The sequence below is a fragment of the Pezoporus occidentalis genome, unplaced genomic scaffold (genome assembly GCF_034315485.1).
Source record: "Pezoporus occidentalis ecotype Australia unplaced genomic scaffold, CSIRO_AGI_Poc_V1 ctg19, whole genome shotgun sequence".
Lineage (NCBI taxonomy): Eukaryota > Metazoa > Chordata > Aves > Psittaciformes > Psittacidae > Pezoporus > Pezoporus occidentalis.
The window spans coordinates 6,401,041-6,416,396 of record NW_026913748.1 but is presented as its reverse complement, the minus strand read 5'-3'; the positions used below and the strand labels follow the sequence as shown (position 1 = coordinate 6,416,396).

At 41.1% G+C, this 15,356-nt stretch overlaps 1 protein-coding gene across 2 annotated transcripts in view; it reads left to right on the top strand.

The window, feature by feature from the left end:
• Positions 1 to 2,633: 2,633 nt before the first annotated feature.
• Positions 2,634 to 15,356, top strand: part of KDM5A (lysine demethylase 5A) — a 49,834-nt gene continuing 37,111 nt past the window's right edge. The window contains exons 1-6 of one of the 2 annotated variants that reach the window (XM_062616577.1): positions 2,634 to 3,274; positions 5,109 to 5,186; positions 6,236 to 6,358; positions 8,317 to 8,487; positions 8,960 to 9,094; positions 14,915 to 15,020. In XM_062616577.1, the coding sequence (XP_062472561.1) occupies positions 3,110 to 3,274; positions 5,109 to 5,186; positions 6,236 to 6,358; positions 8,317 to 8,487; positions 8,960 to 9,094; positions 14,915 to 15,020 (778 nt within the window). In that variant the 5' untranslated portion in view covers positions 2,634 to 3,109. Of the gene's footprint in view, positions 3,275 to 5,108; positions 5,187 to 6,235; positions 6,359 to 7,878; positions 7,996 to 8,316; positions 8,488 to 8,959; positions 9,095 to 14,914; positions 15,021 to 15,356 lie in introns of those variants that run through there. The other variant, XM_062616578.1, reaches the window with a different exon arrangement.

Sequence of the window (15,356 nt, the reverse complement as noted above, 5' to 3'; positions counted from 1 at the left end):
TGGTTTTTGGACCACGTTTAATGTTTTTTAGAACACGTAGATGCTTTTTAGGTTTTTCATCTTTCTCCTGTACCTTCCTGTGCACAGCCAGTGCTTAGCAGTCTTACAAATCATGCAATTAAGGACTTCCTAAGCATGCTGGGAAACAACCTGCACGCTAATAAGCCAGCTTTTTTTCTTAACTTTTTTTTTTTTTGTCCTTTCTGTATTTTACATATATATGTTAAAACTAAATCTAGGCCTACTTACAAAACAATGTGGCTCTTACTCAAAATCAATTTTCTCAAGAAACAAAGAAAAAAGGAAGATAGCCAATTTTCCAGGCAAAGTGCAGGTGAGTGGCTAGTGTTATCACCGGCTGGCCTACCTGCTCTCAAAGCACATGGGTGTGTTGTATGAGAAGCTGAGGGCTCCCATCAGGGAAGTGATAAATGCTCCCAGATGGCCACAAGGAATAAAGACTAATGTGGGGTATGCAAGTCCCCATGTGCCTCAGTGTTTCTGAGGCTAACTACGCCCAAACAGGAAGAGGTGGCAGAAAGAAATGTAAAATTCTGTTTCTAAAAGGCTGTCTCAGAGAACTGGTAAAATGAAAGTCATTTGGGATCTTTAGTTTTCTTGCTCTGTGAGGAAAACATGCACCCTCCCCAGCAGCGCCTTCCAGGGTCCTGCACTAACCCAAACACAGCGACACAAAAATGGAGCAACACTGAACAGTCTGGAAGTAAACTGGCAAAAGACCCATTCTCAAAACAAAGCTTTTGCTTGGATTAGGTGCTTTCTAGCCTGGAGTTTGTTTTTTTTCCCCCTTCTAGTATTCCTGGCTAAATCACTGCTTATCTTGGAAAGTGGCTATGTTGGTGATTCTGCTGTTGGGAATAGAACACACATATGGAAACACATGTTACATACATGAACACATGCATTTCCTCAAAAGAATCTGCTGCAGCTCATAGAAGCAAAGAATGGTTTGGGTTGGAAGGGATCTTAAAGATCATCCAGTTCCAACCCCCTTCCATGAGCAGGGATACCTTCCACTAGACCAGGTTGCTCAAAGCCCCATCAAACCTGTCTTTGAACACTGCCACGGATGGGGCAGCCACAGCTTCTCTGGGCAACTTGTGCCAGTGCCTCACCACCCTCACAGTAAAGAACTTCTTCCTTATATCTAACCTGAATCTCCCTTCTGTCAATTTACAGCCATTTCCCCTTGTCCTATCACTACAGGCCATTGTAAAAATCCCCCCTCCCAGCTTTCCTGTAGTCCCACTTTACGTGTTGAAGGCTGCACTAAGGTTTCCCCTGAACCTTCTCTTCTGCCCGCTGAACACACACAGGTCTCGGTCTGTCATCAGGAGAGACACACAACCAAATAATAAAAGGAAAAAAAGAGAAAAATGGCAGAAGCACACAGAAATATAATGCCTAGGTACAGGTAAGGAAACATGTGCGCTCCACATGCTTTTACAGTCATAAAAGCATCAAGCACCCACACCAGGAACCCCCTGCAAAATGTAAGAGTACATTGCAAAAGTACAATAACCCATGGTAAATTCACTCCATGCAAGACCAGTTTGCTCTCACCTAAACCTTTTATGGAAATTACCCATTTGCACTGGAGCCCTTTGTTTCCCGTATGTTAAATGTGGGCGGCACTTCTTCCATCTGGCAGGGAAGCAGTGCAGATAAATGTGTCAGTCTGCCTGGAGGAGATCTTGCAAGCCTCATGGTAACAGGAGGAGGAAATTAAGTTTTTTTCGAGACTGAAATAGTACACCAGGACCAAGGCTGGAATAAAGAGTTAAGAATGAAGTATGGGGTATGGCAAATACTGAAGGCAGGGCTCTGGTTTCAAAGAAAAACACTGCACAATTCTCTTTGGAAGACTGTTGTAATGGAGAGGTGAAGGAGGTAGTGAGCAAGTCCTGACTTGTGAGTGCTTGAATCCTAGAATGGTTTGGGTTGGAAGGGGCCTTTATGTTCATCTAGTTCCAACGCCTCCTTTGAAAATAAAACATCCCATGTGGGGAGATTAGCAGAGTATACGCAATGGAGAGGCTGGGGGCTTGATTGGGGAGAACTTACCAGAACCTTGTTACCAGTTACTGACAGGCCTTGTGAGACCTCAATGGAGAAGCAGCAAGAGCGACCGCTGGGCCTGAGATGGGGGCTGCCAACAGAAGCGCCTGCTGAGCGGCGTCAGCACCGCTTAAGTGAGATTAAATTCAAAGAGCAGCACCAACAGCTGCCTCGGAGGGGCACAACTGCGGGCCTTCCCCGCAGGCACACAGCAGAGACCTCCGGTGCTGGCCCTGCGGCCCCGCCACCGCGCTGAAGGCTCATTTTCTGCTAAAGTTAAATATAATACTGTTTCCTTAAAACAACGTTAAAATACGGCAACAGCTGCCGACAAGTAAGTCCGCCACACTCCCAAACCCCTGAGGTAAAAGCAAGCCACCCATTCGGCTCGGGGGCGTGGCCTGCAGGAGGGGGCGTGGCTCCCGGCCCTCCTCCTGACGTCCGGCTCAGACAATGGGTGAAATGGCTCTTGAGCACCGGAAGTGAATGTGTCAAGTTTCTTAGCACATTCCTCCGCGGCGGAAGGGGAGGTGGCACAGCTCTCGTTCCTCCCCCGCCGCGCCGTGGGGTGCGCTGAGGGACGGTGGGCCGAGCCGTGTGTCTTGAGGCTGCGGAAGGAGTGCCTCCGGGAGCAGCGCGGCTGGGAGGCGGCCGGCTCCTCAGCGCTGGCAGCCGCCTCCGTAGCAGCGTGGCTGAGGGACTACTTTTTGGATCGGAGAGCAACACAACATCTCACTTCCGGGGGAGGGCTCAAAGAGAGACGCGTAATTTCCGGCGAGCTGGAAAGCTACTGAGAGGGGCTCGGCGAGGGGGGAAGCAACCCAGGGGACGGGACCACAACATTCGGCACCGACTGCTTCCACCACCGTTTACCCCTCCCTGCGGCCGCCCCGCCTGGCAGCCGCCGCCGGACGATGCGCCTCTGCCCCCGTCTCAGCCCCGCCGGCCGCCCCTGAGGGCCCCCCGGCCGTCCCTCTTCGCCCTGCCCCGCCGCGGCCCTCGGTGCGCTCCCCGCCCTCCCCCTGCGGCCATGTCGGGGGGCGGCGGGTCGCGCTATGCGGCCGAGTTTGTACCCCCGCCCGAGTGCCCCGTGTTTGAGCCCAGCTGGGAGGAGTTCAGCGACCCGCTCGGCTTCATCGGGCGCATCCGCGGCCTGGCCGAGAAAACCGGCATCTGCAAGATCCGGCCCCCCAAGGTACCGCCCGCCTGGGGAGGGGGCAGGGCCCGTGGTGGCCGCGAGGGGCTGCGCTGGGAGGGCTGAGCGGGCTCCGTGTCTCTAGTGTCGGAGTGGTGAAGGCCTAGGAAGCCTCTTCACCCGCTCCTGGGTGCTCACTTGAGGCTTTGTGTGCCGCTTTCCGTAGACCTTGGTGTCCGTGCCGGGGGCACCGGGGAACTTCTATAATCTTTGCTTTCAGGGATGGGTTTTGTAGTGGTTGCTTTGGAGCAGGTGAGAAGCTGCCAGGGCATGGTGGTGCTTTTCACCCTTTGCTTGCTTTAAAAGAACCCAACAAACCAACAGGCTACTTGTGAAAGCTGCGAAGGCATTGTAGGTGAAATCAGGTGCTTGCTCTGAGAGGGGGGAGAGAGAGGAGGTTTGTTTCCTTTTAATGGATCGTTGTAAACGTAATCTTTAAACTGCTAATAGAAGTGCAGCCAACCTGTTTGTGCTGGGGAATTATATTTATGCATAGCAGTTCAGAAAGTAGAATCTTAACCTCTCTCACGGCTTGATCATTGTTTTATAATACCTTGCCCTGTGACCTGGTAAACCATTTAGACCAGAACATCAGGCAGTTTGGCAAAAGGTGGTTAGATTACTTAAAAGTACAAATGAACTTTAAATATAGCTGTTAAATAAGAGTTGAAAATGGAGAGGAAAATAGAGAGGAAAAAAACCTGAAAAGAAGGCATGTAACTGAGAGCAACTTGGATATGGGGGTTGCTGATTAGATTTCATGATCCTTCTTCTGACCTGCCTGGGTTGCCAGAATCTGTTTAGTTGGTTTAATGACATGGTGAAAACTTGACCTCCAAGGGACTGCCCTTTCTAAAATAAGCAGAATGGCTTAGGTTGAGAGGCCATAAGGAACTGATCCAGATCCTCCTCATTGAGAATAACTAGAACTTTCCTGGCCGTTGAATGCGTTTGTGTTTTTCCATGTTGCTTGGCTGTTTGCATTGCAGGGTTTTTGCAGGATGTGTGCGTCAAGTTGATTTGCAGCCTGCAATAAGGACTAAATCAGATGCTTTCTACTAACCTGACTGATTTATTATTAGAATCTGTAAATATTTTACGATTGTGCTTGAGGTCTTTATATGCTGCAGCAGTGCAAACAATAAATACTTAGTGGGGCTTGCCCACCTGGAATGGGTGTCCTTACCCTGTTGTTGCCTGCCAGGCAGACAATCTACTATAACTTTGTAAAAAGCTGAATTATACTTGTTTTGATGTTGTAACACAGTTTTGACGGATGGGGCTGGGAGGCACTTGTGATTGAACAGACTGTTAACTGTTGAGAAAGTCATTATTTAAGGCTGCATTTCTATTGAGGAATTGGACTCCCTACTGGTCTTATCTTTATTGAAATGACTGTAGGCAAACATGAAGGAAGTTAGATGTGTAATAATGTGCTTTATTTAGTGTTTGTTGTTGTTGACAGTGAGAATTTTACAATGTGCAAGATATATGGAACTCTTTTAAAAGTAAATAAATGAACAACAAGCTACAGGGATCTCTCCTATTTAAACTCAGTATGAGGTAATGCATACTGAAATGCTTTGAACTTTCTTTTCTTTTATATTTTTAATTCTGAGGATCTCTTTCTTTGAACTAAAATGCTGTGGGAAGAACATTATTTTAAAAGCACAAGCATGTCATAAAATTGGAAAGTGATATTACCAGTTGTACAGAGAAACTTAATTTTCCTTTGGGAGCTTGTTTGCTCCAACATTGTTTGGGTCTTCTGTTTTGTGCATTTTTTGAGAAGTTTCTGGAAGCAATAAAATGTCTTTCTGTGTCTCTTGTTTAGGACTGGCAGCCTCCATTTGCATGTGAAGTACAAAGTTTTCGTTTCACTCCACGAATTCAGCGGCTGAATGAACTGGAGGTGAGCTTTTCCACTGTTGATACAATTTTGTGTTTGCACTGAAAACAGTAGGTCTTGTTGCTTGAGATTTGCATCTTGGCAGGTTTCTGGATGGGGGGAGTCTTTAGAAAATCATAGACCACATCAGTGTTTATGCTTGGCAGTGGCAGAGTTCATATAAAATAACTCTCCCCGGCTTTGGGAAAAGCCTGGTTTTATTTTATTACCCAAAATAACCACAAGAGTTTTTCTTTCAACTGGAAATGTCTAAAATGAATGCCAACTACCATGTTGTATAGTCAGAACAGCCAGTGTCTAGCCTTCTGAGCTCCACAGGCAGTGAATTTTTTTTTTTTTTCTTAAAATACTTACTGCTCTTCTGAATCCTCTAGTTAACTTATACTGGCTTAAAAGTGCCTTTTAAGCCTTAAAATTAGCTGATTTTTTTAATAGGCTTATTACAGCTGGTTAATTTTATGACTTAAAAATGTATGGAAGCTTTCTTGAAAGTAGAATGAGTTCCATTCTGTTCTGGCTTTTTCTTTTCTCTACAGCGTTTCTCAAAGCCTTGCTATGTTCATATACCAAAATGTCATGTATCATTTGGCTTGTAAATGGGTCTCCTTATGGAAAGTGATTTGCGTACTCCAAAAATACTCAAGGGAGGAGGCCCTTCTGCATGGTTAAGGCATATACAAAAACTGTTTCTAACACTCCCCTTCCCTCCCATGCATATTTTAATAATTGCTTTTGTGTTTCTCTTGGGAATGATGATTTTTCAGAAGTATGCATTTTGGTTTCAAAACAGACTGTTAGGTAGGAGTTTGGTTTGTAAGATCTGAAATGCAGAGAGAAAAGCATAGATAATTTTGTGTTTGTAGAGGTCTTTGGTTTTGTCTGTATTTCTAGCTTTTTTTTACATAATTAAAAAATACTTCACTTTCCAAGTTGCACTCTGAGAATGTAAACACTATAAAAACTTGTCTTTTTTTTTTTTTTCTCTCAGGACTGTAAGGCATTGTCACGCTTGTTTTTGAACATATGTGTTTGTCTTCTTTTATTTATTGTAGGCAATGACAAGAGTGAAGCTGGACTTCTTGGATCAGTTAGCAAAGTTTTGGGAACTCCAAGGATCCAATTTAAAAATTCCTGTGGTGGAGAGAAAAATACTGGATCTCTATGGTCTGAGCAAGGTGAGTAAGCAGTTGTAGGCCTTGGACAGGGACCTCTTTTATCATACAAGCGCAAGAAGCCAAGCAACTAGGAGGGCTTGTTTTACAGCATTAATCTCATTAATATGGAGATGAGATGAGATGAGAGAGTGGGTAAAAAAACACGGTGAAGGAAAATTACTAAATTATATTATGTGCAGATGTGTGAAGAAGAGTTAAATCAGTTGCCTGTGGTTGGATTCTGTACAGCATGTATTCATTACCTTGTATACAGCTTGAATGTATCTGATGTCAGTTGGCCACTTGTTTTTCAGTTCTCCTTTTCTACATATGGTAGAGCTGCAGGAGTTTAAGGTGGGTTTTGGAAGGCAGTGATATACTTGCATGCAGTTGAGCTCCTGACCTACCAATTCTGTAACACATTGTTATAATTGCTCCTTCATCTCTCCCACCAGAGGTTTTACACATGACGTAAGCATGCATTTTTGAGAGTTTCTTATCTGAACTTCTGGAATAAGTATTTTAATTTCCAAAACAAGGTAGGCTTAAGGATTGCTAGAAATTGATGCTACTAAAGTATATAGTATAGTGCTTCTAGGTTAGAGTGTCAGTTTCCATTCCTCAAGGTAAGTAAAAAAGATCTGAATTGATTTTATTTTCAGAGAAAGAAGTCAGTCTTTTGGACAGTCTGGAATGGTTGATAAAATGTCTTTTGCTTGTCTTGGGTGGATTGCTGGGATATGCAGAATATGATAGTGGTAGTGGTACTGGGAAGTATCTGGGTCACTGTTATGAGCTGGAACATTTTAGTTGACTGCAGATAATGCTGGTCTAAGCTTATTTAGTTACTTAGTGGCTTCTTTAGCCATTTCTCATGTACAGATAATTTTTAAAACATTTTTTTAATGGAGATTTTGAAGAGAAGTTGAAATTTAGATTTATAATTTAATTTAAAATGTGGGGGTTTTCTGGTACTTTGCTATAAATATGAGGAAAAATAAGTAATAGTCCTGTTTTATCAAACGGTAGCTATCTCTGTGTGTAGGAGGAACAAGAAATAACTGATTTATCACTGCCACAATTGTACATTTGAATTTACTTCAGTCTCAAAGTAAACCATGAATTTCACTCCAGTAACAATATGGTTTTGGATTGAGGTTTCCAGAAGTCAGTGAAATATTAAGCATGAAATTTGGTCCTCCTGTGTAAAGAAATGAAATGCAAAACTACACTGTTGTAAAAATGCTACTAGTCTTATAATAATATAAATACGATCTGTTTGGATTTTAAGCTACTTGACAGTGAAACTGTAAAGGGAGTGGAAGCAGTGGAAATGTGGCTAGTGGGGAAGCAACCCATATGCTGGCAAATGGTCTGTCATTTTTCATTTTATGTTAGTTACATGTTAGCATTGATAGTTCTGTATGTGAATTACTAGACTCAAACCAGTTGAAGTCAGGTGGAAAAACTGGACTGAGTTAATGGGAAGGTGAATTCAGTTTCTCCTCTTTTTACAGTAGTCTCTTTTCCACTGAGGGTTTTGTGTGAGCTTCTATAGTTCTGAAGTTGTGAGTTCCAGCACTCCCTTCTGCCTGGGGTCTGTTATAATGGGCTTCCCTTCTGGCCAGACTTGTGTTTTGCATCAAAGTATAAGTCTGGTGAGAGTTACCTTTCCAGTTTGTTTTTTTTTTTTGATGGTGGGGTTTGTATTCTTTCCAGCACTTCATAAATCTTAATTGTTGGACTCTTCCTGTCTATCACAGTACACAATTTACATTTAGTAGGAAAATTGTCATGGTAGATGTGGTAATTAATGAGTAAATGCTTAGTTATAAAAGTACAAGCCCTTCAGGGGAAAAAAGCCCTACATTCGGAATTTTGTCACTTTTTAATAGAACTTATTTGGTTTAATTGATTTTTGGTTTATGCAAGGTGGTGAGCAGCTCAAAACCCTTAACTTTTTTATTTATGCGTTTCAGATTGTTGCCAGCAAAGGAGGCTTTGAAGTAGTCACTAAAGAGAAGAAATGGTCTAAAGTGGCAAGTCGGCTTGGCTACCTGCCAGGAAAAGGCACAGGGTCATTACTCAAGTCTCATTATGAAAGAATCTTATACCCCTATGAGCTCTTCCAGTCTGGGGTCAGCCTTATGGTGAGATGCTTCTCTGTCACAGTATGAAGTGGGGACCCAAATTGCACATAGAATGTTACTTGTTATCGCATAAGAAACTAGGACATAGGGTCTGTGCTTTTAGAAGCTTTAGCTGTGTGAACAAACACAGGACCATGCTCATATTTACCTGTGACAAATAGTTGTACAAGTTGTAACATGACATTGTGTAGTTATTTTCTGATAGCCATTTCTTTATAGAACCCTATTGGGAAGAAGAACAAGGCAAAAGATAACAATTAATTGGAAAGATGTCTGTCAGTAAGCTGGCAGTTGAGATACAGTGTCCTTATTTGAAGCTGTGTGGTTTAATCAGCCTATTGTCCAAATGGCATGTGTAATGCTGTGTGATTTCTCCCTTCGTGTTTCTTAGCAAACAGAATGATTCACAAACCATGGAAGGATTAGCACTGCCTGAGTGATCAACCCAGTGTCTTGTGCTCTGATCCTCTAGGGCATCCAGAAGCCAAACTTGGATCTTAAGGAAAAAGTGGAGGCTGAGGACCTCAGCTCAGATGCCCAGGCTTCCCCAAAGCAGGCTTCAAGAATGAACGTTGTGCTGAAGAGAACCAGGCGTGTCAAATCCCAGGTACCCCTGCTACAGGGGATGCTAATTCCTTCCACCAGTGCAGCAGCATTGGCTGTGCAACAGCCTTTATTTGTCTGTGGGAGTCTGCTCAAAAGCACCACCAGGAAAGAGTCTTCCTTTAAATAGAATGCAGAGAAGAAAGCCTCTCTGAGGCCTGGGTTGCTTATGGTAGATGCATTGTTTATCTGAAAACTCTTAAAAGCTGCTTTTTGTTTATTGACACCTGGGCTAGGTACCTTGGTAGTGAATATATCTGTGGAAACTATAAACAGATAAAAAAACCTTTGTGAAATAATGTTGAAGCTTCTGTTTGTGCAAAGTTTGAGAAGCTTTTTACAACTGTTTCAAATATGCCCTTTGGTTACAAGAATGGAAATATGTGTATAGATAAGTTAATTGTGGAAATTGCAGTTGAGACTGATTATCTCAAGCTGGACAGACTGTTTTTCTGAAGAACTGAAACAAATGTATGGGGAGATGGATCAGTGATAGCTGGAACTGTATAGGGTTTCCACAGGTTTTCTCCTGAAGAGCCATTTCTTCTCTTCTGGATTAATGATGTTATAGGGACTTCTGGTATTCTACTAGGTGATAAGAAATCCTGGGAGTATCCCCCAGTAAAGCTCAATTCAAACTGAATCACCACCACTTCTAATCTGTATCATTACAGATTATCTTGGAGGCTTGGCCTGGTGGCACCATTGCTTCTATTGCAGTATTTAAGGCAGGCCTTCAACCTCTGAGAAAGGTATCTATTGCCTGCAGCATCTTAAGGCTCTTCACATTGAGGTCTAGTGGCTCCCTGCTTTGCCCATCAGGAGAACATGGACAAAAGCTGGATTTATATTCAACAAATCTACTACTAGACTTACTTTAAGCACCTGTTGTGGCTTAGGTACAGCTGGTAATTCAGCACCCATGCAGCCATTTGCTCACTCCCTTACCCTCTGTAAGAAGGATGGGGAGGAGAATCACAGAATGTAAACCCCATGGGTTGAGATAAGGTAACTAAATGTAATACTAATATTAATAAAGGAAATAACAAGGGAAGAGGAAAAACTAAAGCTAAAAGGGGAAAAGAAAAACCCAGTAAACACAAGTGATGCACAGTACAATTGCTCACCACCCGCCGACCGATGCCCAGCCTGACCCAAGCAGTGACCTGGGCCTTCTGGGTGACTCTCCCCAGTTTATATACTGGGCATGATGTGCTGTGGTATGGAAGATCCCTTTGGCTAGTTTGGGTCCGGTGTCCTGCCTCTGCTTCCTTGCAGCTTCTTGTGCCCCTCCCCACTGGCAGAGCATGAGACTGAAAAGTCCTTGATCAGGGTAAGTGCTACTTAGTAACAGCTAAAACATTGGTGTTATCAGCATTGTTCTCAGACTAAAGCCAAGGCACAGCACTGCTGCTAGGAAGGAGAAATACGACTTTTACAGCTGAACCCAGGGCAGCACCACAAAGTTTTTCCAAATGCTCTTAAACTGTTTATTTGTTTCAAATGCGTAATTCTTGTCACTGAGATATTTGAGTATGCCTTATAAACATTCATCTTTTTCTCTGATGTGATCATTTAGACGAAATTATATTTTTAGTCTCATCTTACTGAAGCTGAATTTGTATTTACTGTAGCCATATAACAGTGCATCACACAAGCAGTCACAGGCTGTGATCTTAGAAGATCTCTTGAATAATACATTGTTAGTGAGCTATCCAGAGAACCTGAGAACACTGCAGGAACTGCAGCAGTCATTTGTTTTGTGGAATTATGTTTTGGATTTGAATGAATCTTGTGTGAAAATGACAGTATGATGTTTTTCTCATCAGTGGTATAAAAATGTCACTACGTCATTAAGATCCTGTGGGATCTTTTCTCCTGCTGATTTCAGTAGAATGATGATACTTCTTATTTCTCCTTTTTGGAAAAATGATTCTGTGGTGATCCTGGCATAATACAGCTGCTTCATTTCATTTAAAGGGGCTGCATTTCAGAAATGAGGGGTTTCACTTGGGTCATCTACAAAAAGTAGAAATATATGTATGTATTTAAATGCCTTTTATTAGGTCTGTAGCTATGCCATCATTTAAGCATTGCACTTATTAAAATGGCTGAAATGAGTTCTTTAATACAGAAAAAACTCAACGTACTTGCCTAGCTAGCGAAAGTATATTTTGGCTATGTTGAAGGCTATGTATAACTCTCAAGTCAATTCTGGCACTGTACTTAGTAACAGGTTTGCGTGCAGTAGCCCCAATTGGTTGAAGTGTAAATATCTGGGGGGCTCTGAGAAATTATTCCAGATTTCAGTGCACCTCCTTATTGTAGACAAGACTGTTTATTGTTTGAAGGGCATACCTGGACCAGATTAGTCTGCAGAGAACAGTAATGTAAACACCTGCTAAATAAATGTCGTTCTGCTCTAGCTGAAATATCTGGAAGGTTTGTATGTAGTGTGCTGAGTAGTCTAGTGTTGGGGTAGTAGTGAGCATGGATAACTACACTAGTCTCTGCATCTTGGTAGATTTATTTTTTTCCCCCAAGTACCAGAAGTACTTTTCCCAAAACACTCTTACCTAGTAATGGGTGATGAAGGAGAACGCATGAAGATAATAATCTGAAATTACTGAAATAGACAAAGATCCTCAGCAGCAGAAGGGGCTGGCAGACTTTTGAAAAGCAATTTTTTTGTTTTCTAGAGAAAGTGAAAAATGAAGGAATGAGAATTCTCATTTGAAATTTGGCTTAGGAATCTTTGGATCCTACAATCAAATGTCAGTTGTATTGTCTGAATAGGAAGAAGATAATTTGATGATGAGAGATTCTGCTCAAAAATAAACAATGCTTTATTCTGTTTCCCTTTTCTCTGAAGAAAGCTAGCACAAATAAAAAATTGAGAAGGGCAACTGAGCTACTAAAGGCTGATAAAGAAAAGGACAACAAAAAGTAGGATGAATTGAGATTAGGAAAACAGAATATCCTTAAGGAAAGGTTAAATTTGAGTGAATGTGTGTTAGAAAAAACTAGTATATCTTCATAGATGATCTGTTGGGGTGTATTTTAACTGGCAAGGGATTTATCTAATGGGGTTACATCATGATCATTTCTGGTAGAGAAATGCAGTACCAGAATAAGAAGACAATGAAATGCTGTCTTTTCGAAGGATATTAACATCCAGAGAATTTTCTGAAAAATAAAACCTAATTCTGAGTAGCATATATGCTTTCTGGTTTTGGTTACAAATTTGGTTGATTGCAGAATAACAGAATTAATAAAATAAAGTTCAATTTTTTTTTTTAATATGAATGATTGACTTCCATAGAAATAGTTACATGAAACAAAAGAACTCTGGGACATGCTGATAAATGTCCCAAACATGTAAATATTTTCATTCTTGGTTGTAATTATTCAGGTTTTGCACCATGGGGGTGGAGAGGTGGGGATGCAAGTGTTTCAAAGTTGATGAAGGTAGGACAATAGAAGAAGTGTGTGAATGTAGTGTAACTGAATCATGTTATTAGCATTCACCCATATAGAAAAGCCTTTGGGTTGTACTTTCTGTTGGGAAGGTAAAAGAAACAAAAATAACTGCATCCTTCAGGACAAAGAGGAGCCAAGAATAGAATCACAGTTTAATAAACTTCATTTTGCACATATGGAAAAATAGAATGAGAAGGTGTAATGAAGTTTTTTGTTGTTAGCAATGAGAAAATGACAAGGAATGCAAGATTTCTGCTTCTGTGTGCTCACAGTTTTGAGTTTGGTAGTTTTGTACAGTCTTAAAGGGCACCACAGAAAGAGTACTCGTTAAGGCTTCTGAATGCTTTTGGTATCCACACCCTAAATTACCAATTCACAAGGTTCATAGGAATCTGATTTTAAAAAAATAAATCCATTTTAATGTGCAACCTGCTCTCTTTGAAAACTGTAGCTCTTTCTACCTAAGCATGAATGGATTGCATCCACTTAAGTGAAATTCAAACAAACCTGGGTGGTGCAGTTAAGAAAATGTATTTAGGTACTGCATTTTTAGTCAGAGTTGTAAAACTGAAGAGGGGTTATTGCCTGTTAATAATTTACTCTTAGTAAATTTGATAATAAAATTATTTTTCAGGTGTCATTGAGAAAATTGTCTTAGGTCACAATAGCAGGAGAGAAATTGTGGAGATTGTTAATGATTGTTGTTGAAATGATGGAAAATTGTACTGTGCTGAGAAATGTAATATGGGTTGATTCTGTCAGGTTCTATTAGTTGAGAGAATGGATAAGCTGTTAATGAATTTCAAATGGGAACTGAAGGACTGTGAAGTCTCCAGGTGGTAGGCTTTCTTGTACAGCAAAAATGTCATTTTTTCCTTATGGCTTATTAGTCAAAAAGGGAGGAATTTGTGAGAAAAATTTCCCACTTAGCGTGCCATTTCAGAGTGGGCTTATGAAGTTGGTAACATGTAGCTAAAGTGAAAATAATAGCAGCATAGAATTCATAAATGTTCAAAATTAGAATACAGGCAATAATGAGTTTGGAAAGATGCCACTTAGCATACTGCATACACCCTTCAGTGGGAACGGGCTCTAAATATCGCTGAAAATTCCTGAGAGTAATAATGTCTCGGAAATGATATCTCTTTCAATATGTTCAAGAAGCAGGAAAAACAGCTGATTTAGGCTGAATAAATGGGAAGCATCTTATTTCTTTTAGTATTATTGCAAATGCATTTGATGTTATTTTAAACACTTTTTTTTTTAAGAGTTTTTTGTTTATTAATTAAAAACACTGAAAGCATGTCATCCCAAGGGAGCTGGTTTCATGCATAGTATCTCAGGCCGTATTTTGGTGGAAAATAACAAATGAAGCATCACTGGGAAATTACTTGAATAACCTCCTTAGAATTAGATACTAGCTTTGAAAATGGATAGATTTCCTGAGATCTTTTAAGGTTGTGAATGATGACAGTGTAGTAGCCTTTGGGGGCTGGACTATATGATCTCCAGAGGTCTCTTCCAACCTGAACAATTCTGTGCTTCTATACCAGGTTAGAAAAGGTTTTCAGAGTATAAGGAGGCAGCATAAATAAAAATGCCAAGGTGATTGCATTGCAGATGAAAACAGAACATGTAGGTTCTTTTTGTTGTTAGGTTAGTGGCAGTGATGTGCAAAATCAAAGTAGGTCAGCAATGGGAAACAGGAAGAAGTTCAGTTGAACAGAACACACAATACTGGCAGGGCCATGGAGTTGTCACATAATGGGTCTTTTAATGTCTGGTTTTGAGGTTTCAAGAGCAGCGTGTGTAGCTGCGATCTCAAGAGTTGTACTTACAACATTTAATCATAAATAAACCCAAGAGTATCCTAGCTTAAGGAGGTAGGTTGGAACTCATTAGTGTCATGTGTTCACACAAGCAGTTAAAGAAATCTTGTTGAAACTGTGTATGTGTTAATATCCAAGTGTTAATAACCAAGCACTTGACTGAATCATGGTGATTTCAGAAAATACTGCTGTGGCATTCTTACTTATTTTCTGCTAAATGTCAAACCTAGTTCTCTATTTGCTACATAGGTGACTTCCTGTAGTTTAATATGAATGGAAAATAGTTTGAAATGCTGAGATAAAAATGCTGTGTTTTATTCCATTTGCATTTGTTCATTTGCTTGAACAAATTTTCTGTTCAGCTTGCATGAGTAGCAAATCTTGTCTTCGTGCCTCTGTTTCCTGTCTTTTGATGAGCAGATGTTGTGGGAGTGTGGAATATAAAGGAAATATGGAGACTCAGAGGGGAGAGATGTTGATGGCTTGTGCTGATGTGGTCTTGTTTTTACTTTTAGGCAGAGACAGGAGAAATGAGTAGAAATACTGAACTGAAAAAGCTGCAGATCTTTGGAGCTGGACCTAAGATGATGGGACTGGCACTGGGAGCAAAGGATAAAGAGGGTAATTAAGTTTTGGGCTCATTCCTTTGTAAAGTCATGAGGCTATTAAACCTTTCTGAATGTCTCTAGGGACAATGTTAAGAAGTAAGCAAAACATTATAATTAGAAAAAGAAATCTAAGTATTGTAGTTTCATTCATGAGATATTTACAGGGTGCTTCCTGTAACTTGGCATAGTTTCAGCTCTTTATGTATTGTATAGTAACAATAACAATTAAGCAGCTGTTGCATGAACTGAATGACTGGAAGGGAAAACAGGATTTGACAGTGCTGAAGCTGATCCTGCCAACGAAGTCCACAAATTGAGTGTAATTCACTTTGTTTCATGATGCATTTGG